This window comes from Ambystoma mexicanum, chromosome 14 (genome assembly GCF_040938575.1).
Source record: "Ambystoma mexicanum isolate Mex_15411 chromosome 14, UKY_AmexF1_1, whole genome shotgun sequence".
Taxonomy (NCBI): Eukaryota; Metazoa; Chordata; class Amphibia; order Caudata; family Ambystomatidae; genus Ambystoma; species Ambystoma mexicanum.
The window spans coordinates 255,473,669-255,499,575 of NC_090940.1; the positions used below are offsets into that span (position 1 = coordinate 255,473,669).

General features: G+C 46.9%; 1 protein-coding gene across 1 annotated transcript in view; it reads right to left on the reverse strand.

The window, feature by feature from the left end:
• Positions 1 to 25,907, reverse strand: part of TEDC1 (tubulin epsilon and delta complex 1) — a 1,283,797-nt gene that overhangs the window by 425,395 nt on the left and 832,495 nt on the right. Inside the window, exon 6 of the mRNA XM_069637387.1 lies at positions 18,042 to 18,128. Within this exon, the coding sequence (XP_069493488.1) occupies positions 18,042 to 18,128 (87 nt within the window). The remainder of the gene's footprint in view (positions 1 to 18,041; positions 18,129 to 25,907) is intronic.

Here is a 25,907-nt window from a genome sequence, read left to right on the forward strand (position 1 = left end):
GTCTGGTCACTCCACTCTCAAGGATGGCCTCCCACTCTCTATCATAGGACTCAGTCAGTGTTTAGGCCTTCTTAGCAATAGACAGCTCCACCCAGATGCACTCTCAGCAATCTCGGGTATTTCATTGCAGCTATCAAATGGTAAGATTCAGCAGCCCTCCTGGTAGTACATTTCCACAGTTCTGTCTGTCTATTCCTCCTAGTGCAGTCCCCCTTATATAGCATGATGACCCCAACAAGATTTTACAATCTTGGGGGGGAAGTAGCCTGCTAGAGTTCCCGCAACTAGGATTGGACAGTTAGCCCTCTATCTTCTCCCCACTCCACCCTTCTCTACAGATTAGTTTAAGCGTCTGGAGCAGACATATGGCAGCTTAATTTACAAGCCACATTTGTTCTCTTGTCAAATTGTTGACAGTTCTGAATTATGTAAATTACCCATATTTCACATTTCTCCCTCCACTCATTCATCAACTCCCATATTTGGAAAATGTTCAGATCAGTCAGAAACACATCTTGGATGGCCATTACAGTTCCCTGAGTCGCAGGTGGATGAACTTTATATCTCCAAAATCGCCTGGAAAGTACCTTAAAAAAATGGCACATGAATGAAGAAAATCTGCCTTATGGTTGCTGGGAAAAAGGCCTAAATGATAATAGTCCTTTTAAATTAATAGTAAATCTTCATGTAGGACAAATGGCAATTCTCCTGCCTTCAGGCCATATGGTCTCACTGGGTCAGCCTGTAACTAGAGTTTGTATTCTCTTTGTTTTTGCAGCTTGCTCTTTGAAGTTGGTTGCCTGTTTGAAGTCTGTTGTATTCCCCAGTCTTCACACCTTTTAGTCATGGTCCAGCCAAGGGGAACTTGTCCTGCAGTAATTGCCTTCAGAGCCAACAAGTCTGGGGAAAACTGGGTTTTCCACACCTTTAGCAGGGCACTTTATTGCAGTTTGCAATTAGCTGGGGCATGTCAGCCTTCCAGTGGGGGAGTTCGTAGTGACATGTGTCCAACAGCCAGCAAGAAGGTTTCACGTGGCTTTTCAAATGTCACTGGTATTTTGTATGTGAAACATAATATATATTACTTTTTGTCAACACATACCATGTCTTTTTCCCTGACATTTATCCTTTTAGCAGTGGTACAATTATTTTTTTCTTTTGTATTAGGAGTACTTATGGCTTTACAACATTAGAAAACCTTTCACCAAAATTCCAAAATCCTTAATTCAATCCAAACTGTAAAATCATTACAAGAAAAAAAAAGAAACAAAGATGACCATTAAAGGAAAAAAAATGAAATCAAGAGAAAGAAAAGATCATTAAATATGATTTAACACTAAAAATATGACCTGAGGAGCAAAGAATTTAAAATAACTGTTTTTTCGAACAATATGACTTAGTTCTCCTTCAGCATTGTGGCTTCTAATCTGGCCTGTATCAAAGTCAATAATTTCACCACAGCCAGCAATATAATAGTTTGTTCTCCATTAATTATCGTGCACCACCAGTCCTTGACAGATCGGCAGCAATATCGATTAAGGATTTTTCCCAACTCTTGGTCTCTTTCAGCTTAAAGTTCAGGACAATCGAGAAGAACAAGTTACTCTCTTACCTGGTAACGTTCTTTCATTGGGATGGTCCGACGACGTATTCCATATCTTTGACAGTAATCACCACAGCTGTGCTGCTTCGGAAAATTTTCAGCGTCTGCGTCCTGCGTCGATGACGTCGATGGGCCGTCACCGAGGACCTCCTCCGACGGCCGACATCACCCGATGTGATAAGTAGGACGCACGACGCCCGTAGCCTCAGTTGTAGATTTTTCCCCCAGAACGTGTGACACTAGTCTTCTGCCAGTCAGACACACAAGGCCTTGCGGAAACGTAAGCTGCAATCGCATAAGGAATTCTGCAGCAGGGAAGGTAGGGAGGGAGTGATATGAAATACGTCGAAATAACGTTACCAGGTAAGAGTAACTTGTTCTTCGAGGGGATTGGGTCCTCCGACGTATTCCATATCTTTGACAGACTCCCAAAGCAGTACCAAAACAAGGAGGTGGGAAAAGAATTTAGAAAACAAATTTAGCATGCCCAATCAAATTGCGGAATAAAGGACTGCCTTGCCAAAGGCCAGATCCTGTCCTTGGATGGAATCGAGGGAGTAGTGACGTACAAAAGTATGTACTGAAGCCCAGGTGGCTGCATCACAGATGTTACGAATAGTACCACCTCTCTGTAGGGCAGTAGATGCAGCCATACCCCTGGTAGAATGGGCCCGCAAGCCAGCCGGTGGGTCCTTACCCGCCAAGCAATAACACTCGGAGATAGCCAAAATAATCCAACGAGACAAAGTCTATTTCGTCACAGCTTGTCCCAAACGCTTTCCAGCGTAACCAATGAAGAGTTGATCGTCCACTCTGACCGGGACATGCGTGAAATATAAAAGCTCAAAACTCTCCTAGGATCAAGCCTATGGAGCCTCTCCTCTTCCTTACCAGGATGCAGGGGAGGATAGAATGCCGGAACAACCACCATCTGGCCCAAATGAAATTCCGAAACCACCTTCGGAAGAAAGGAAGGACGAACTCAAAGGACAACCCTGTCGTTATGAAACACAGTGAAGGGTGGCTTAACTGAAAGTGCCTGTAACTCACTCACTTTGCGAGCGGAAGTAACCGCAACCAAAAACACAGTTAAGAGTTAACAGTCTCAAAGGGCAAGAATGCAAAGGCTCAAACGGAGCACCCATAAGAAATTTAAGAAGAAGGTTCAAATCCCAACCGGGCACCAGAAAAGGTGACGGAGGGAACACATTAGTGAGCCCTTTCAAAAATTTAGAAATTAAAGTAATCTTAAAATAGGAACATTCTTCAGACGAACGCTTAAATATGGACAGTGCCGCCAGGTAACCTTTAATGGTACCCACTTGCAAGCCACTGTGGGCCAAGGAAAGCAAAAAAGACAGAACCATGGGAATGTCAACAAAAGGATCCACATTCTTAACTCTGCACCAGTCGCAGAATTTACACCAACGGCAACGGTACAGAGACTTTGTTGTTGGCCGTCTGGCCGAGAGCAAAACCTACAACACGTCTTCAGGGAGGTCCCAATCCTTATACCTCAACCTTTCAGAACTCAAGGGTGAAGGTTGAGGGATCTGACCTCTGGATGGAGAACCTGACCCCCCCTCGCGTGAGAGCAGATCGTCTCGGTAGGGAAGACGACATGGAGGGCAGATGGACAAGTCGAGAAGGTCCGGGTACCACGTCCTCCGGGACCACGCCGGAGCAATGAGGATCATCCGGGAACCGAACCTCCGGAGTACTTGCGGGATGACGGGGACTGGAGGAAACGCGTACAGCAGTAGGAATGACCACTCCACCACAAACGCATCTCCTAAGGCTCCTTTTGGAGGAAATTCCCGCAAGCAGAACCTTTCGCACTTCCGGTTGACACTGGCAGCGAACAGATCCACTTGAGGGGTCCCCCAAAGGGCGAAGATCTCCAGGAGAATCTCCTGAGCCAGCTCCCACTCGTGAGAGATCGTGCTCTGCCTGCTCAGAGCGCCCGCCGTCTCGTTGTCGTCTCCGGCCAGATGAACAGCCGAGATCGAAACTTCTTGCTGGATGGCCCAGAACCAGAACTCGAGCTGCATCGCCTCCCTGCAATGAGGAAGTGACCCAGCCCGTAAGGGATGCGTCCGTCACTATCGTCACCTCCGGGCAGGGAAGCCAAAACGGGGGCCCCCTTCATCAGATTGCCTTCGACGGCCCACCACAGAAGGTCCTGGGCGACCGAGGGCGGCACCTGAACATGGTTTGACATCCTGCTGGAAGAGTGCGACCACTGCCTCTTGAGTGCCCATCTTTTGTTGAGGTAGTGCATGGCCACCGTGTTTTCCGTTCGAATCAGGACACTCTTTCCTCGCACAGTCGGCAGAAAAGCCTCCAGGGCTAGCCTGACAGCCCTCAGCACCAACAGATTGATATGGAGTCTGGACTCCGACAGAGATCAACGACCGCTGACTGTCAACTCGTTGGCATGAGCTCCCCATCCCGTAAGGGATGCGTCCGTCACTATCGTCACCTCTGGCCAGGGAAGCCAAAACGGGGCCCCCTTCATCAGATTGCCCTCGACGGCCCGCCACAGAAGGTCCTGGGCGACTAAGGGCGGCACCTGAACATTGTCTGACATCCTGCTGGAAGAGTGCGACCACTGCATCTTGAGTGCCCACTGCAAAGATCTCATCCGCAGGCGAGCCTCTGGCACCAGAAGAATGCAGGATGCCATGAGGCCGAGCAACCTCAAGAACTCGAACGCCGGGAGCGTCTGGGCAAGTTGAAACCTGTGCGCCAACTGCTGAATGTGAAGAGCCCTCACCTGGGGAGGAAAACAAAGCCCCAGGGATGTGTCGAGCACTGCTCCGATGTACTGGAGCCGCTGTGTTGGCGTCAAATGGGACTTCTTTAAATTGAGGGAGAAGCCCAGCTTGTGAAGGGAGTGGCAGGTGACGGACAGATGATCCAGGACTTGCTTGGGAGAGCACCCCCTGATCAACCAATCATCCAGGTGGGGGTAGAGGTGAATCGCCCCGTTCCTGAGATGCGCTGCCACCACCACCATGAGCTTGGTGAAAACCCTCGGGGCGGAGGTCAATACGAACAGCAGGTCCCGAAACTGAAAGTGCGAGTCGCCAACCGCAAGTCGCTTGTGCTTGGGATGGATCGCCACATGGAAGTAAGCGTCCTTGAAGTCGAGAGACACCAACCAGTCCTGAAGTTGAAGGGTCTGGAGGACTTGAGAGAGAGTAACCATATTGAACTGGTCTTTCCTGAGAAGTTTGTTCAAACCGCGCAAGTCCATGATGGGTCTCAATCCCCAGTCTTTCTTTGAAATCAAAAAATAAGGGGAATACCATCCCTTGTTCCTCTCCGCTGCAGGCACCAGTTCTATGGCGCCCTTCTCCGGCAGGCTTGAATTTCCTGCGCAAGGAGCGGATCCAGACTCTTCAAAGAGAGGTTCCCAGGTGGATTGTCGTGAGGCCTCTGCCGAAAAGGAAGACAGTAGCCGTGGGTTATGATCTCCTGAACCCACACATCTGAAGTAATGGCACGCCACTCTACAAGATGCTGCGCCAGCCTTCCCCCAACCGGCGAAACATGGGACATGGCCTCATGACTGAGTGGTAGCGGCTGCGGCGTTGCCTGAGGGCAAAGAGGCAAATGCCCGAGCGGCCTTGGCACCTCGAGTACCCTGTTTTCCACCTCTGGCACTCTTACAGTGGCCTCTTTGACTGACAGCTCCTCTCGCTTTACTGAAGGACGAGTAATAGCGAAAGGAACCTCCCCTCCATTGTTGTCCCCTAGGACGAAAAGGCGGAGGTTGTCGAACTGCAGCACCCAACGACTTCGCTGCAGCTTTGGAGGTCTGCAACCTCTCAAGGCTCTCGTCAGCCTTGCTGCCGAAAAGATGTTCACCGTCAAAGGGCATGTTGAGGAGCCGGGACTGCACATCAGGAGCGAACCCCGACTTCCGCAACCATGCAAACCTGCGTATTACGGTGCTCACCGCCATGGACCGGCTGACACAATCTGCCATGTCCAAACCCGACTGAACGGCCTCACACATGGCATCCTTGCCATCCTGAACCATAGCAAGGAAACCATCCCGTTCGTCCCCTTCGGGAATATGTTCAGCCGCAAATGCAACACAGTTCCACAGCGTGTGTGTGAAACGAGACAAGGCACATACGGAGTTGGCCGCCTGAAGCGCCATACCGCCTGAAGTAAACACTTTCTTCGCCCAGCCATCAAAACGTTTGTCGTCCCTATCCGGAGGGATGGTGGGATACAATGCCTGCTTTGCCGGGGCCGTAGCCGCCTGCACCACCAAACTCTCCGGAGTGGGGTGCCTGGACAAGTAGCAGGGGTCGCTACTGGCTGGACGGTATTTTTGCGACAAAGACTTGCCCACTGCCGGGAGACTCTCCGGAGAAGTCCAAGCTGCCGCCACCCTTCTCTGCAGAGCCATATGAAACGGTAGTACCGGGTCAGTGGGGGGACCAAGATCGAGGATGTCCGTGAGATCATCCTGAACACACTCCCCTGGGGGAGCCGACCATCCCAAGTACTCGGTGACCCGAGACATAAGGCGCCGGTATGAAGAATCGGCATAAGTGCCAGGCTCAGGCCTACAAAACTCCACCTCTGGCATCATGCAGTGACTGCCTTAGGTCATCAAATTGGCCATGGCCCAAGAGAAGCTCATCTGGCACCGTAACCGGAACCAAGCCCTCATCAGAGCCCTCATCACCCTCTGAAATGTACTCCAGGCAGTGAGAGGAAGACACCTGGGGACCAAAGCTATGCCTGACCTTAGCCAGAGCCTTTCTAGGGGCTACCCCGTGCCACGGGGCCCCTCCGACACCACCGCCTCAAAAGGCGTTGAGGGCGCCGAATGAGTCGGCGCCGGCGTCGAGAGAATTGGCGTCGACGTCGAGCGAATCAGCGTCGACGTCGAGCGAATCAGCGTCGACGTCAGCCGCAGCGCTGCCAGCATCGGCGGCGTCGACACAGGCCTCGAAGCCAGAGCTCTGAGCGTGTCCTTCGACAACCTAGGTGCCGACGACACCCTCGGAGGCGGAGCCTCGAGAGAGGTCGTCGATGACCTCGGCGCCACAGGCGTTGACGTCTTCCTCAAAGACTGCACAGGATCACGCGGTCTCGAGCGCATCGAGGACCGGGACCTGGAACGGGCATGGCGAGAACGGTTACCCTTGTCCGAGCAGGACCTCTCCCGCAAACCGTGCCGACCACCCGAGCCCGAAGGCGTGCGAGTGGTGTCTCTCGACTGATCACGACCGACCCCACTCGGAGGCGCAGACAGACCGGTGCCCTGCGATTCGAGAATCGCTAACTTCTTCCCGAAGGAAGCCCATTCCTCTGGTGTCGCTTGCATGGTGGGATAAGCGACCCGCCGACGGGCAGAGTCCTCGGAAGAGGACGGGGAAGGCGACCGATGCCAGCTCTTTCGGGAATGCCTCGAAGAGGCAGAGGAGTGGCGAGACCGACTCCTGCAAGGAGACCCACTGGACCTCCGACGATGACGCAGAGAGTCGCCTCTCGAATCATCCGTCAAAGCCCTGCAGACCTCGACTTCAGGGGCTTAGACACCCTACTTACCGACAACTTCTTCTTGCGGTCCTGCAAGGCCTTGGCCGTGAGCGACTGGCAGTCGACACAGTCGTCCGTGTCGTGGGCCTCCCCGAGGTACCAGAGGCAGGCGTCGTGCGAGTCCATTACCGACATCTTGGACCCACCGTCCCCGCATTTCTTGAAGCCCGGACGCGGGGTTGAAGACGAGGCAGACATTGTCACAAACAGGCTTTTCACAAAAACCGAACAGGTTCAAAGAACCGAGAAGAATACCACAGAAACTCCAAAGAGTCGAGGTGTACCGAGATTCACGAAGCGAACACGTTTGCGGAAAAAACGGAACTGAGGCTACGGGCGGTGTGCGTCCTACTTATCACATCGGGTGATGTCGGAGGAGGTCCTCTGGGACGGCGCATCGATGTCATTGACGCAGATGGCGAAAATGTTCTGAAGCAGCACAGCTGTGGTGATTACTGTCAAAGATATGGAATACGTCGGAGGACCCAATCCCCTCGAATCAAGTGTTTGATAGATTCAATTACGTCTCCTTGCTTATAATAGAGTGCCAGGGGACCACTCCGGTGGTGATAGTGCGCGGTACAAATATCCTTTAACATCAACATAGTCTACAAGTTGGTGAAATCTGAGTTCTTCCTTTCACTCAGCCGCAAATTAGAGGGAAATAAGTTCAGGCACAAGCGCAGGTATTGCAACCTAAAAAATGGATTAGGAAACACACTCGCATATCAGGGCAGGACATTCAATTTACGAGGCGCCACTCAAAAGTGTTCATAGTGTTTGTACCTTTGTAATGACCCTAAAGTATCTATCCAGTCCACTTTATACAGCTTCAATTTAATCCGCTCAGTATTTTGCCATGGCCACTGGGCAAGGATCACTAGTTACATCATCTAAAGGGTCCATGTGGACCTAGTCCTGGCGCCTTTAGCACCAGGCTCATGAGAAAGTGTGCTCTGCGCACTTTATTTCTGGTGCACGGGTTGTTCCCTCCCCTGCAGGGTCCCCAAGTGCATCCAGGTCGAGTGTGGCCATAGGAAAACATTGAGCTGCACGTGCAGCATCCTCTGGGAGTGGCAAGGTGGGGCCACAAGTGGAGCCAAGGGGGCGTGGCTGGGACAAGGCTATTTAAGCCTGCCCCGCCCACATGCAAGCACTTCGCGTTAGTCTGCTTATAGCAGCGTAACGCTCACCCCCGTCTGAAGCGCTTTTCCCTGATTCCAGCAATACCTTTGCTTGAAGTGCAGTTTACCTGACTCCAGCAACATCATCTCCAGCATGCATCTTACCCGATTCCAGCAATATCATCACCTGAAGCGCATCTTACCTGATTCCAGCCATACCATCGCCTGCAAGCCTCTTACCTGATCCCAGCAGTCACCGCAGTCGGAGCGCATCCTCACCTGTTCCAGGCGCCTAAGCTACGCGGGAGCTCATCTCGTCCAGCATCCTTGCGGATCCATCCATCCACCAACCAACGGCAGGTCTTCGGATAGCTGCCTCTTGTCAGATGTCACCAGGCCATCCCTGCAGGAGAAAAGGACAAACAGGGTTAGAAACATAAAGACTTTACGCTAAGGTCGCGCGCAACACATTTCTCCTGCTTGACCTTAGAATCAAACTTACTTTCTACTTGGGACATTGTAAACCCCTCGGCCCCCCATTTGGACTTGCTTCCAACACTGCAACTCTGCTGGGCCCTTCACCACCTATTGGGGAGAAGGAAAGACATTACAAGGGTTAAAGACAATCACGGAAAAAGACATTGCAAAAGGATACGGACAATAATCATTGTTGAGAAACACTTACCTTTGAAGTGGATCAGCCACAGCCGGTCTGGTCTGCCACGCACATGGACCAGTGAAGAAACTAGGTCCCTTTAAAGGCGCCCCTGCAGTTGAGAAGCAGGATGGTGAGCTCATCCTCATAAATAAACAGGTCAGACTATATGGGTAAACGCATGCTCACCTCATTCTGGGAAGGAGGGTTCGAGGGAAATCACAGACCAACCACAGCATTCTCACAGCCTCTCGTATTCTCTCGGGGCAGCATCAGCAATCAGCACAGTCAACACTACAGGAGCAGGGGAAGAACTGATCCAGGGGAGCCAAGTCCAGGGAGGGCTGAAACCGTGCCCCAACATCCCTGCAGATACCAGGTGACAGATTCAGAACCAGAGAGTCTGATGTTTCATTCAGGTACAATAAAGACTTCTGCCAGATGTTTTTCCAGTCTTGCAATAGCTTTTCACTAGGGTCTTCTAGGGCCACTTTTAATGCTGAGAAGCCCCCCTTTGGTGACTCTTCAATGCATTTGCGGTAGAAGGATAAGGATTTCCACACGGCTATAGCTCTCAATGATGTTAATGCTAATTCTCTTCTAATAATTGCCAGTGGAGTACTTTTCGGCAGACTCCGAGCGTTTCTCCAAAATAGACCCTCTAGTCGGGGCCAGGTCTCTTCGGGCAGCAAAAGCGAGGTCTCAGCCCCCTAGGTCAGGATGCGTGCCACCTTCAACCTAAGAAATTGCACCAATGGGGCCAAAGAATACCGGCAGTATTTTTTAACCAGAATTCTACTTTGCACTGCCAGGTTTTTAGCTTTCTTCCGAAGAGACTCTACTTGGGTGCCTAACAATTGGTTTCAGTGATACTGAGACCTAAATAGGTGAATTATTTTACCAATTCTACTCGTTGCCCTTCTAGAAACCAGGAGTATTTTTTATTCTTTCTCCCCAATCCTCCTCTACCACAGACCATGATCCTTGATTTCCCAGGATTTATTTTCAAGTCGTTTTCTTGCACGAATGTTTGGATGGCGTCAAGCTGTCGTTGCAGGCCAATCTGTGTGTGGTCAATGACCACTATGTCATCCGCGTAGAGGAGTCTTCCAATTATGTTCTTATCAATTTGAGGCGGCAATGACCTTGTCTCACTGAAAGCACCCTCAATGTCTGAGCTGAATAGTTTAAAAAGTTCTGGCCCCAAAGGGCAGCCTTGTTTCAGACCCACGTTTTTAGGGATTTCATCAGATTGGTTTCCTTACCTGTCCAGTCCATCTCCAATAGTTGTTCCAGAATGAAGATCTTTAATATTGGCCATAATTTGATTCGGGCATTTCCAACTTTTTAGTTTTTTTCCACAACAAGTTTCTAGCAACCAAATCGAAAGCCTTTGAGAGATCAATAAATGCCATAAATATTTGACCTTTTTTGTACATCGTCTTTGCTATTAACAAGTTTATCAGAAAGACATTGAGCGATAGCCCAATGCCTTTAACGAATCCCGCTTGGTTGCCTGAGATATTCCCCCATTTTACCAGAGCTCTTAGTACAATAGTCCCAAATACTTTTCCCACCACACCTAGTAAGGCGTTCGGCGGGTAATTATCAGCATTTGACATTAATCCCTTTTTAAAAATAGGGAATACTATCGCCGATTTCAAAGAGTGCGGTTCCTTAGATGTTCTTAATATATCTTTATACAGGGAGTGAAGGAGCCTAGCCCAAAGTGTGGGGTTTTTCTTCAGTTCGGCATTGGATAATTCATCGGACGTGCTGCTCGTGAGTTTCTCAAGCTCTTGATGATTCCCTCAATCGCTTCGATATCAATATCTATGGTTACAGTTTGCTGATCTATTTTTTCCAGCGCTTGCAAATCATGATGGCTTGCTGGTTTAGCAATCTTCTTCTGTACTGATGTTTGAGAGAAGTGTTTTTTCCATATAGATGCAACAATTAGAGCATCCCGTGGAGCATCGATTTCGTTGATAAAAGCCCATGTAGCTGATGTATCTTTTTTTACAATAGCCGCTAACATGGCTTGGGCATCGTGATTAATGAACACTTTTTTGTGCCTCCTTAACCAATTTATGAATTATCTGACGCTATTGCCGATTTATCTTTTTTCCATAGCCGGATGTTTTTCTTCAGCTTTCTTTTCCTAGTTGATATCTCTATCGTAAGTATGGCGATGGACCATCTGTGGTTTTACGGAATTCGTGTTAGCCTTAGTTGCAAAGTCTTGGAATAATGGCAGATAATTCAATCTTCCTCTTCCCCTCCTTTATTCACTTCTTTGCATAGTTGTTGTGATAGGACTGGCAGTTTTTTCACATTAATAGCCAATCTATTTCTCCCTGGGTTTATTTGAATCTTTTGAGCATATTTATTGATGATTCTTCTTAAGTTCAGCTCATGACAGGTCAGCTTGAGTTGATTGTGATCACTTTGACTTTCTTAAACTACCAGTGACTTTACAATCAATGGCATATTTGAGGATACACAAATGTAGTCCAACAGATGCTCTCCTACCGTACCGCTCCAGGTCGGTTTTGCTGGAATGTCCTCTTCCAAACTCCCATTTAGGATTAGACAATCCGTTGACTGGAGCATATGATTCCAAGCAAACCCCTTGTTTTCTTCAAGTTTGTGGAGTCTCCTTCATTTAAGAGCAGTTAGTTATTCGTATCTAGGCAAGTGCAGTTTAAGTCTCCCGCTAGTAATACAAAGGGATTGTTCCATTTTACCCTTTTTTCATCGATTATTGATGCTATGTCTTCTGCCATGTTGCTATTCCTGTTATCCAGCGGGTTCCAGTATATATTTATCACAACGAGAATTTGCTTTGTGATTTCCCCATTTTTAGGGAGTTCGAAGTCGGCCACTTGAGCAAAGGGTGATGGGAAGTTACTACCCACAACACCAAACCCACAATTTTCTTTACCACCACAATAGGCCACTTTTTGGGCGAACCGTCTGATTTTTAATTGTCGGATTTAGTGAAACCCAATAACCATCTATCAGGGGGGCTTCACTAAGCCACACTTCCTGGAGGCACATTACATCAGCTGACCTGACCCAAGATCTTTACCAACTTCGGCAAAAAGATGGGAGGACCCCCTAGTATTCCAACCTACGAGGGACCACTCCTTTCGCAGTGGTTGATGCTATTGGTTGTTTAAATTTTCTGCTAGTAATCCTACTAGCCATTTCCAATTAGACTCATATCCATTTTTAGATGGTTTTTTCACGTTTAAACTGTAAATACACAATGCTAGCCGTTTTTGGGAGTGTTTAAAAATCCTGTTTTTGATGTGAAAGAGGCCTTTGATTTTTCTTCTTGCTTTGTGAATTAAAATGTTTTTCCTTCGGTAATGACAGGTAGAACTTTTTCACAGGGTCCTTCAGTTTTCATTTGCAAATCACACATGCATAGCTGTTTTTGTGTCAGTATTGAAAAGTCCTGCTGTTCATGTGAAAGAGACTTCTGTTTGGGGACTTTGAATGCAACCAACAGGATGGAGGTACTAGTTTGCCCTGTCAGCTCCCTGTACGAACATTCTCAATGTAAGCACTCAAAAAGGCTATACACATACCAACCAAGCTACTCACACACAACCATGTCATATTTATTTATAGTAGATTTATAAGGTGCCATCTGTGAATTGCAGTCACTTCATGAATAACGAACCCACACAGTGATATACCTCTATAACTTGCATATCACAGTCACGGCCAAAGCATCCTAGCACCACCTCTGGAAACAAATGTCTCTATGCTCTCGACTAGGAACAGACTTCCATGCAGACCATAGCGTAGTTCTGGTCAGCATACCTCAAAACAACAGCAAAGCTATCGTGCATTGGCCTCTCTCCTCACTAACCGAACCTGTTCCCATCTGTTTCAGAACCACCAGATCAGCCAAGTGTGGTACAAACCCAAATAGCATATCATAACTTAGGTGACAATCATTCCTGAAAGTGCATAATATTTTTGCCATGAAGTACCACAATCCTGCACACATTGCAAGGATAGTACTGTAGTGCTACCCTCTTTTGCAGGCATCGGACTCCGTGCTTCACGATCCAAGAACTCTATTATACTCCTTGTATTGAGGAGTAATCTGTTGTACCAAAGCTTCTACAAATTGCTGGGTTTTGCACTGGTGTCAACATCAATGGGAGTAGTAGGGATTATGAGGCTCCTGTAAGAGATGGATTTCACAAATAAGATGCTGAATGTGTGCTCTCTGTTTCGATACATGGTAATGGTCATATATGTAGGAAACCTGAACTGCGTATTCCTAAGCAGTAAGCCCAGATGCACTCCTAAAGAACCTAAGTTCAATTGTTAAATTCACACAACATTAACCGATTCTTTGTTGCCAAGAGCTTGCGTTAATGCAGGTTATTTCAGAAAGTTTTATGGTAATTATTCAGTAAATATTTCAGCGGTAACTTCAAATGAAACTTTGGATTCAATAGACCAGAAATGTCAAACAACATTTGCACAAACTTTTTAGGGATAAGGTTCATTTTAATTGACCTGTCACCATTTTCTTTAAAGTAAGGTTTCAAAAATGGTCATATATGGTCACATGTGTTTTATTCCTATCCAAGTATAGAGATGCCAACTTTCTGCACATTTTTAAAGCAGTGCAAGAAAAAACATTTGTTTTTTTTCCGGAAAAGATCTAATCTAAAGTGTTGGGAAAAATGTAAATATATAACAAAACTAAGCACCGGTTGAAGTTGTAAACTCTCTTCTTTAAGACTATATAAATCAATACCTTGCAAAAGTACACTGTTTGATGTGTTTCTTAAAGGTACAGAGAAAAAAGTGTAATATATATAGGTAAAGTTTTTTTTCTGGCGAATGGCTCTGCAAACTAAATGAACTCTTCATTTCCACTTAATTTACCATTTAAAAATTTGCAAATGAAACTGTAAAACCTATTCGCCCATTATTGCATAGATCGAAAGGTCAATTCTAGAGGAAGGCAGTCCAAAAGAAAACAAGGATCTCAATATTTCTTTAATCTTTTGACTATCTCAGAGCCACCCGGAGGCAAGACTGAAGTGTTCAGAACCCTTTGGGTATTGGAACCGGTACCCACACTGCAGTCTTGCATGAAAGCATTTTTTTCGAGAGCTATTATTAAACATGTTGAGGAGTAGATGGTAGCAACAAAATGGTATTCATTGTTCTAAAATAACTTCTTTTGCAGGGCTTGAAATTCAAGGGCACTGAGCGCGATTTCATGTCTGGCGAACAATATATCCCATCCAAGCCTGTATCTCAGCTAATTGCAGGCATACATTTAGCTCCTGGACAGCCTTAAACTCTGAACACATGAAACAACGACAAAGGAGAAACAATGCTTCTGCCTACACATGTAGGGATTTGTCATTCAATTCATTATTTTCTTTGCAGCATTCCGGAAAAGCAAGTTTAAGCGTGCAGTTAAAGAACAATTAGGTAAACATGTTATGTGTACATTCCATTACAAATGTACATTTCAAAGTGAAAGTACATTTTCATTTCCAATCGTGTCTGGGTGAAGGCCTCTTTCCGTTGCAAAACTAGCAGGGGGTACTAGCATTTCCACACAAACTCTGTGACCTAAGGCGTTACATGGTCACAGAGAACGGCGATTTCAAATAAAGTAAACTATGACCAAACATATCTTGCACGTTCAAAGCACGCAGCTCCTGATAAACTGGGAGAAAAACAAAGTTTTTGGACCAAAACAGGAAGAAAACACATTTTCCCAGCCCATGACATTACTATTCATGTATGGATTGGGATTATAAAAGGGATTGGGGTAGTTTGATCGAATTTATTTGCCCGTTGTCGATATAGCCAAATGTTTTTTTTGTGGTCGTTTTTTCCACAAATACATGCGGGAGAGACCCACGCATGTCCCCCCTCCCACCTCCCAAAGCCCCTTATATTATGTTTTAACCCAAACCCACCACGCCACATATATTTGAAGTAAAAAAAACTCCTAAAATTCGGTGAAATCAGCCACTGTCAACTTGGGTAATACCCTTATAAAGTGCCAACCCAGCTGGCTACGAACAGCTCAAGAAGCGTCACCAGCCCCAAATCTAGCAGGTGGGAATTGCCACTGGTTGGTTTCGAGGACAGTCTGAAATGGGAGTACCTTGCAGGGCAATGGCTCTGATCAGGACACAAAACCAAAATAGTATTGCACTAACAGTGTAGTGGCCCTCCTAGGGCGTTTTGTGAAAAATCAAGTAGAGGGGGAAATGATGCTGCTGTCCAAGTGGGAAAGACTTCCTGCATGCAAAAACACGAGAGAAAACACTTTTCAAATCGGGATTTATTTGGAGTAACAATTTTATGTAGGGTTTATGGCGTAAAATGATGCTGCATTCTGCACAGTTTGTTTTCCGTTTTCCATCTCAGGTTGTCACTGCACTTTCTAATTGTATTCAGACTAGTAGCAGGGTCATTACAGTGCTTATGTTGGACGGCGAGTTCGCTAAAAGATAAGTATTAGTTCTATTAGGAGTCACCCACAGCATACACATTCTTCAGATGGAGACTTCTTAAAGCATTGGTGTGCTCTTCTAACAGTTTTTCTCCACTTCTGCACCTTAATAATTGAACTCTTTCCAAGACCTGATCTCTAATGCTGAGCGAAGAATCATAAGCAGAGTGGAACTTGCAGATCGCCTTAATTCTAGTCAGCTCGCACAGCAACATTCTGGAGAAGCTTTCAGTTAGGGGCAGGGACACATCTACTTTTATCTTTTTGCTTTGCCAATTGGTAAATCCACACCTTTTTGTGCTCTCTGATTGGCTGAAATGCCAGACATTTCAACCACTCATGTGGCAGGAACATTTTTGGCCTTGCAACTGGCGGAGATTTTAGCACCACCAATGCAAAATTCACCAACAAAGCATGGAATGTCGGTATGGCCAGTTATGCTGGGAAGAGAGCAAGAAACACACATTTGGCCATTTGAACCACAACAAAAGTAAAGCAAACAAGAAAGGAAAGACACATTTAGAACCTAAAAAATAAAAAGTTCTGAAAAAAACGTAAAATGTAACAGGGTGCTGTCCTTTTCCTAAAAGTGTTATCGGGTTCCATGATGACGCAAACCAATGGTGTTTGCATGCAATGAAAGGTGCCTTCTGGAGTGCAAACTGGTCCTTTGTCGCCTTGAGCACATTTATAAAATGCTGACCTTCTAGCTGAAAAACACTATGCAGTCTGGAATCTGTGAACCAATAGTTATAATGGAAAATACAAAACCACAAGTCGCAGCACGAAAAATGACGGGACTGGTTAAAAGTGCTGCTAATAACATGAGATCAGTTGGAACTATGCAAACAGATTTGTTGGTTATCTCATGAAATCTGTCACTAAAATGGCACAAATTCCATAGGAGAAAACGGAGATTAGATTACAGAAACTTTGCACTGGTGCAAGTGGAAAGCTGCATGGTATGAGCAGAATGGCAATTTTGCCCGATTTCTAAAAACACTGGCACATTAGAAAAGCTTTGTACCATGGCCAATGCAGTTTGGCATGGTATACGCACTAGGGCAAAAATTGCTCTTGTGCACAATATTGTACATTTTCAATGCATTTTTGAGCCAGTGCAAAGTTTGCCCTCCTGCTAATATGCAATGGTATTAGCACTAGGGAAAACTTTGCCCTGGTGCAAAAATGCATTGAATGTGAACGTGTTTTGCTCTGGGGCAATTTTTTCAATGGCGCTTATACCACACCAAACTGCACTTGTCATGGGGCAAAGGTTTCTTATATGGCCCAAATGTGTTTTGCACCAAGGCAAACTTTGCCCTAGAGCCAATACTGTGCAACTTTGCACTTGCACGGGTGAAAAGTGTGTGTGTAACTAACCTGGCCCCAGCTGACCTAGAGGAATTTAAAGTAAAGCACAATTATGGAGACACAGAAATTGGCAACACATCGAGAGCAAACACTCATATCGGCCTGTGTTTGCCAAGTGCTGTGAATCCTTTTCTGAATGTGAAAACAGTAATCAGAAACATACAGGCTGGCGGTGGTGCATGCAATGACCCCCACCCAATCTCTTTCTCTCCATCTTCTTATGAGGACTGGTCAGACCGCAAGAAGGGGAAAGAGTGGTTTCAGATAATCAGATCTAAGGCTGACGCTTTCTACATATAGAAGTAAAGGCAGTGCATGGTTCTATCAGGCTTCAGCCAGACATTACAAGGGGATTGGATCGCGACTGAAAGATTACTTTGCTGCAAGGCCTTTTTTACTCCCTCTGAAGTGCAGAGGGCGTATATATTTGTCCTTTTAACATAAGAAATAATTTAAGCTCACGCACTTAAGAGCTTTATGTTCGTGCCTTCTTTTCCATTTGCAAAACTGAAGGTTGATGGCTGGAATGCTTTAAAGCTATTAGAACCGCTGGCATTTCTGTTGGCAACCCTCCAGAGCATTGGTTTGCATCCTGCCATGCTGCTAAAGAAAGGAAAAGACCATATTCAAATCAGGCTTGGTGCTCCCAAAAGGGGCAGTCCAGCCAGACCTTAACAGGCCAGATCTCTTCTGTACATGGCCACTAGCACCCCCAGACATGTTTCAACTCATTGGCATAATCGCTTGGGTAGCCTTTGCAAAACTGACGGTTGATGGCAGAAAAACGATGATGTGTCAAGATGCCCAGAGCAATACCATGAAGTCAATATTAATTGATAACCTTCCGCCCATCACATTCTTTGGCTATAGTTTGTCTCTATAAGTGAGAGAAGGTATGCCAGATGTGGGTCCCTTGCACCCTGAATCATAGGAAACTAAAGTGCACCTCACTGATGTGTCCCAACAAGACCAAACATGTCTGGCGTTGCTTGTGTTTCCTTGCAGAGGGAACCTGGACGGGCAGTTTGGGCTGGACTACTCCCAATGGTTGCAAGACCAAGACTGATTTGCATACGGCGTGTCTCCTTCTGCAATGGCACAGACAAGCTTAAAAACAATGGTGTGGAAGGTTGCTCAGAGCAATACTATCGGTTAGATGAACTCAATCTTCCACCCACCACGTTATTGGTAATAGCTTACCATCCATTGCCAGTAGACTGGCTCCAGGTCCTTCCAAGCCAAGTAGGCCTCTAGGCGGCCGTTCTCAGACTCCATCAACTCCAGCAACTAGAAAAATAAACAGAATTTTAAAACTGGCTTCTTTTTACTTCATCTTTTATATAGTTCACATAGTTTGCAGTAACCTAGGTGCGGCGGCTGGATCGCCTATTTATTCGAACAGTAAACTGCCTCCAACATGAGATGCATAAGAGGAATGCTACACAATTCCATGCATTTTTTTAAAACGATTATTCATTTATGTACAGAGACAAACAATGCTCTTTTGATCACAAAATAACATACAATAAGAATTCAGATTTGATGGGAAGCAGTGAAATCCTTACAATGGGATGAGTTTGAGGGACATTCTGACCAGGTTGTGGAAGGGAGTAAATGGAACAGTCACCGGGGACAATACAAAAGTTGACATAAATAAATGTAAGGACTTCAAAAAAGGTAACAGGCGCTCCTCTCCAGAAAGAACATGGCATGATAACCTGTTCTGAGATGAGAGTTTGCAGCACACGCTTTTTGCTCACTGTGCCTTTCACAGATGGGAAATATCAATTTGCATATCAGTCTTTGTCCCGCCCACATGGGCAGTCCAGCACCGAAATGCTATGGCAATTCCTCTCTGAACAAGAGTACCTACAGTAACACCATACACGCGGTTCAGCCTGGTTGGACCTCATCAGTGAGGTGAAGCTGTGTCTCTCTGAGCACCGTGAGCAGGAAGTCCACGTCTGGGTGCCCCCAGGTAACTCAGGGTGACCAACCCCAAGTTCCTTGTAAATATTTCAAAAAAGGTAGCAGGCGCTCCTATCCAGAAAGAACATTTAAGGACAACCAACATTGGAAATGTTTAAGTGCAGATAGCCAGTACGGCCAGCTGTTCTCGGATTTGACCGGGATGGATAAAGTGCTAGAGAGGAGGCAGAGAAAGCGAGACAGAGGCAGGTTAGATGCGAGGGAAAAATGTTAGCTAGAAGGCAGATGAGAGGTAGGTTAAGAGGGTAACTTGGGAGCGTAGAGGTAGGCTTTTGGTTTGGTTTTGAACAAATCCATGCAGACTTTCTCGGCTGTTTAGGGGAAGAGAATTGCATGCAAATGGGAACAAGAATAGAGAAAGAGCGGAAGCGAGAGGAAGCACATGGAGGGTGAGGAGCCACAAGGGTAATCGAGGCAGAGTTGTATAGAAGAGGATATATACAGTAGTTCCTTACAAAGGAAAGATTTGTGAACCAGGAGAAGACATTTTAATCTTGCCCTGTTTTGCATCATCAACCATCTAGCCTGGTGACGGTATGAGAAAGTAGGTGCGAAGTGAGTTTACTCAGCATTCTTCTTCTTGTGTTATCTAGCCAACAGCTGGCCATGCAGAGATGTTCTTTTCTGAAGGGGTTGTATAGCGGAACAATTGTTCTGGAGAAAGCCTTCTGGTTGCCTAGACAGTCTGTCAGAAGGATGGTAATGATGCAGGGGAACGAGGTATAAAGAGATCAGCAGAAGACTTGATAGGAAAGGACTTACAACATCTAGATTGCTCTACCACCAACTCACCCATGGAATCAGTGGCAGAGCCAACTGACATTTTTTGGGGAGGAGGGCTAGAGGAAAACTTGAAAGGGTGTTCCGAATGATTACCCAGTGCCCCCTAGGAGCGTCAATAACAATCATCTTAACGTTTTAATTAAGTACACTTACTTGCTAATGTCCCACATTAATCGGTGCCACCATACATGGCGGGGATATTGCAATAGACTTAATCAACATATATCCCAGCAACACTTTCATATGCACAACTTCAGCTTCACTTTTCAATGTACATTCATCATTCGCCAGGAGTAACTTCATATGACAATTATTTCAAAACACATATTTTGTGTATTGCTTGCTGCACTAGTTTGGCAGCTTTACATCATTGTAAATAGATGTTACAAATAACCAGTTCAGTCTTCTGCATTTAATCAACTGTTGAAAGATGAATGGTTGAGACAGGTCTGCCGCAATTCAAATATTATTGTAGTCTAGACATAGTTCTCTGCAGATCTACAAAAATCTCTGGTGATCTACGTGTGTTTGAGTGTGGTCCTATGCGATGAACCCTTTTCATGGTAAGAAATACATATTTTGTGTGTTCCTACACAACAGGAATCAGCATGTGAAGTAGTAGACTATAACTCTTCAGCACAAAAAATGTAAATCCCACAAAAGCTATGAATACCAAAAAATCACTGCCCGCTTTTCTCATCTAACATCACCAGTGAGAAACCTAGTGCTGAAACAATGTGCAATTACGTTTGCAATTCAGGTTTTGCAGTCCAAGCTCTTTTTAACGACATGTTTCATTCTTACACAACCTTTATAGTTTTTCGCATCATAAATGTAGGACTACAAATACCAGAATGCAATATGAAGGAATCCAGGACTGGCTGATTAGTTCACACGAGATATGAGATCTCTTGAGATTATCCCTATGGATTTGTGTACCCAGGGGCTTGCAGCCTGTGGCTTTCCAGGTGTTTTAGCCTACGACTGATGTTATCTCACTATTGACTATGCTGGCTAGGGTACAACATAGGTGGCTGTTTATTATCAAGAAGGAATTGTTAAAACAAGTCCACCAGTCGTGTTCGTGCATCATCTATTGCAAGAACAAATCATTGTGAAAAAGATATATGGGCAGGAATCTAAGTCTAAACAAAAAAGAAGTAGTGGCACTACGTTCCCCCTGCACCCGTCCCTGCACCACACCGATCCCATACTTACACTCCCACCCACTCTCTCCATTGCCACCCCAATTCAAACCCCATACCTAGGACCATACTCCACCCCACAATGCTGTGTTTTACAACAATACTATCAAGATTGGTGAAAACACAGTAAAACATTTTTTTTAAAGACAACCTTTTTAAAAAATGTTTTATTGTTATACGGCTAAGAACCTTAACCTTTAACAAATGATACCATGACATTAAAAAAATAGAACAAAAGGGTGTGACCAGCAGCGGAGCGATGAGGACGTGAGGTCCCCGGGCTCCCACGGCCGCCGATCAATATTCTGAAAACAGCCTGCTATTCCACGTGTTCTCGGCAAAGGACCATGCCAGAAGGACGATGACCATACAAAGCATAACCAGACTGAAAAGAAGCTTTGTATTCGACCCCTGCGCTGAGATCTGAATGGTGGCGCACTCCCGTGGAACAGAAGAGCGGGCGCCAAGATGGCCGCAACCAGTAGCAAAGCTATGAAGACCCAGGTGTAGTATTGGGAAACGGCCCCGAGACCCGAGTCTTGCAACGCGACCGACCCGCTGCTTACCCATTGGTGTGCACACATCCAGCGGAACTCCGATCCCACCCCTGTAGCACAGAGTCACGACCCAAGTGGCTACCTCGCTCCAGCGGTGCGTGAGGGGAGCAGACTGGGAGAAGAGAGCCGACTGGATTGCCCGCTCTGACCGAGCGCAGGATCCGGGACTTGGCCAGCCTCACACAGGCGGACGGGCACGGAAGCCCGGGCCGCCCACCGAGCACAGAAGGAGCGTCACTCTGGGACTGTCCTCGGCCCTGAACCGCGACCAGACAACAGAGACATGGGGGGAGCCGAAGCAGAGAGAGACAGGCCCAATGACCAGAAGAACAGCAGAGACACATGAGGAGTGCCCCAAGCCCACACACAGACTGCCACTTTAAGGGAATCAGTAATTAATTGTCGGCAGAACCCCGGAACATGGTGGATTTAGCAGCAAACATGGCACCCACCTATGTGCCGCACTAAAGTCCATATTCTCAACCACCGCAACCTTACACGAGGAACTAACTCCCCCTCCCTCCCGGGAAGCTCCACTCCTGAGGGACCGACACCGGCTCACCCGCCACAGCTCAGGCTCACCCATCCCCTGAGCACTGAGGTGCACGCACGGACTGGGAAGTGCACAAACGGAGGACCGCAGGTGCAAAGAACAGCACGCCGAGAATTTTGGGGTGACCACAAAAGGCTACAACGGGCAGACTAGGTGAGGGTAACCTCGCTGTGCTGGTTGCCCAAGACACTAGGGCCCTGGGAACTGTAACTGAACCCCTTCCCCCCTCCACCGTTGGGACTGTGCAAACACACCCTTGCCCACGAGGCCAGGACTGCGTCCCTGCCCCCCACCGACTTGACCGTTGCGTACATAACGGGTGATAGCACACAAAGGGAATCCAGCCGAAACATGAGGGACGGCCTGAACTGAACGAGAAGCCTGTGCCATCAGCAGTGATACCCAAAAGGGAAATTAGAGCTTGAGGGAGGAGCAAGGCAGCTCTCCCATCAGATCCTCCACAGGGGTGTCAAATACTTAATGTATGACAAGTGGGAAATATAGAGATGCAGTGTGACGGGGGAACTACAGACAGCACACTATATATACTGAACACTGCACCACCTCACTCGATCTTTTCAACCAGATCATCGGTGCAAACACAAAAGGCTTGCAATCTCAGAGTGAGCTGCAAGAACCACCCAGACTGACTTTGAAATCACGACACCAAGAACAGGAACCGTACAACAAATAGAGGCGAGGCCCACTCCTCTCTCGACTAAAGACCATACACACCTGACAGGGATGAGATCTGCATCTATCATGGGTAAAGATAAAGCCAAAAAGTACCCCATTCAGCACAAAATGGATCAATACACCACATCATCCACGCAGAACCAGGATGGGCCAGAGCTAACCAACAATGCCTCTGGCTCTGAGGCCACACTATCCCTGAAAGACGTCATGGCCGCCATAGCAGACTCCCGCGCCTCTATGGAGCAAAAAATGGATGGCATAAGTATGAAAGTGTCGCTCCTCTGCCATGACTTGCAAAAATTGACATCTCACACTGGGGAGGCGGAGCAGCACATCTCCGATGCTGAGGATGCAATAAGGGGGCTGCAACAACAAGGTGGCTGGCGTCAAATCAGAACTGAAGACAATGGCTGAACGGGTGGATGAAAGTGAAGGTCAGTCAAGGCGCAACAATGTCAGGATCCTTGGCCTGCCCGAAAATGCAGAAGGCCAGAGTATGGAGATTTTCCTTGAACAATGGCTCACAGACATGTTTGAACCAGACTCCTTCTCGAAATTCTTCTCAATTGAGAGTGCGCATCGCATGCCATCTGGAAAACAAATCCCAGGAGCACCTCCCCAAACTGTGATTGCATTATTACTCACCTATAGGGACCGAGATGCACTACTCCAAAGAGCAAGAGCCAAAGGCTCACTGACTTACAATGGTACAAGAATTGCCTTCTTCCCAGACTACAGCAGGGAAGTTCAGAAGGCTAGACAATCAATTGACCAGCTAAAAAAACAACTGCAAGCTCTCAATGTGAAGTACGGCCTTCTGTTCCCGGCGCAACTTAAAATATATCACAATGGAACAACGGTTCACTTCACTGATCCAAAGGAGGCCTGGAGATGGGCAGAACAGCACATCGAAGGGGACTGGCGAACGCTGAGAAACAACAGACAAAGAAACCCACGAGCACGGCAATAGAGAGACCCAATCCCGCCGCAACAACCAGTAGCAAACGCTCACGAAGAAGAGGTTGAGTGATCGCGGGTGACGAGCACCTAGTAAGAAGTGCACCCACACGAACATACCAGGAGAACGGAGAGGCCATACACGGATCACAACACCACATGCTAATAGTAGAAAGAAGACAATATGACGGCTGCTACAAAGGTGGCCCCCCGCTAACTATTTTCAGTGCACAGCACTACATAAGAACTTTGTTCACCTGATTGTCAGCTGCTTTGGCTGGCTTCAGCAAATGTTAAATGTTCGGGAGACAGATGCTTCAAGTTGGGCAGAGTATACGGTGGGGGAAGGGATGGTTTACTGTTAATGTTTTTGTTATTACCTGGGCCTGGAAGTCAACTCATATATACCCTGCAAGAGTCCTACACACCGCAAATTGACCGATACTGAACCCGCGAGCAATGTGTGAGAACATACACATCACCTTAACTCCCATACTGAATGGCCCCCATTAATGCTGTTGTCAGAAATCTGTGTTTCCTGATCTGGAATGTCAATGGGCTGGGTGGAGGGATTAAAAGACGACTGGTCACCCAGTTTTTAAACAGGCACACGCTGGATGTGGTCTTTCCGACTGAAACACACCTGATAGGCACCACGTGTACTCTGTTCAAGCGTACCAATTACAGGCTGGCAATACACGCTGGCTTTACCATGGGTTCCAGAGGCGTGCTTATATTAGTACATAAAAAGCTACCTTTCACCCTTACAAACATGACACAGAACACTAGTGGCAGATTCGCATATATCACTGGGTCACTCTGGAATCACTCCGTGGTTATGCCAGCGGTGTACGCGCCCCCGGCGCTGCTACCTGCACTAATAGATGACATCACGCCCATCATTTCTAGAGATGGATCCTATCTTATAATAGGTGAGGATTTCGATGAAGTTATGGAAATAGGAATAGACCATACACACCTGAGGGGGAGAAACCCCTCTACCCGCAGCAAACCTGCTGCATTTACTGCTGTGTTCGGCCTGCACGATGTGTGGCGAGACCTACATCCAGGAGTGAGAGAATACTCTTTTCACTTAGGGCTACATGCTTCACTATTACGATTAGACTATTTCTTCCTCCCAGCACCAGGCATACATCGAGCATCCATGGCAACTCTACTACCCTGAGGCATATCAGATCACTCCCCTCTGCTGATTGAACTAAACACAAACAGACCACGCCCCACCTACGTGGTGACTGAACAACTATTACGCAGGCTTCCCAGAGTTATTAGAGCAGGCACATCTAAAAACAACAACGTATTTTGAGCTGAATACCGGGTCAGTGGAGGACTCGCGAGTGCTATGGGAGGCGTGCAAGCCAGTGCTACGGGACGAGATCATCTCTTGGACCGTGGCACATAAGAAGAAGCACCAACAAGATCTGATGGAGGCTGAACAGCAAGTTACACAGGCTGAGACAAAACCATCCGACTCTTGACCAGCCCGAAACCCATCGCTCACTATTGCTAGCTCAAACGCCTTCAAAATGCTGTGCTACACTGTGCCAAACAGGCCCACAGAACGATGCAGTCTAGAATATATGAGACAGGAGATTGAGCATGCAAAATGCTAGCATGGTTGGAAAAGAGGGATGAGGGTAGTCGTCAAGTCCAGATGATCAGAACAGAAGGCTCAGAACCGCTGCTAACTGATCAAGACATAGCTGAAGGCTTTGCCTCCTATTATGCAGACCTATACAAACCCCCCACAGCACTGCTTGACATCTCCATACTGAGTGAGATTACCCTTTCCTCCCTCAATGCAGACCAACAGGCCCTTTTAGAAAAAGATATTACGGAGGAAGAGCTGGCTACAGCCATGAAGTGGGAAAATCACCTGGGTCAAACGGCTTCCCAATAGAAATGTGGCGCAAACTGGGGACAAACGAGATCGCCCTGCACTTGTTGCGAATGTTCATACAATCTAAAGCCCGGGGCCGTCTACCCGCAGATCTTCGGAGGGCCACGATAATAGTGATTCCCAAAGCAGACAAACCACCGGACCGCTGCAATTCTTAGACCAATTTCCCTCATTAACAGCAAGACCAAAATCCTGGCTAAGGTGCTTGCCAATTGATTACGACGGGTTATAACATCACTGATACACCCGGACCAATGTGAATTCATGCCACAGAGGTCTACCCGTATGAACATCCTTAGACTCCACTCAGCATTGGAAAGAGCACCTACCAAACAGGCACCCCCTAGTACTACTTGCAATAGATTTTGAAAAAGCTTTTGATTCCGTACACTGGGAGGCAATATG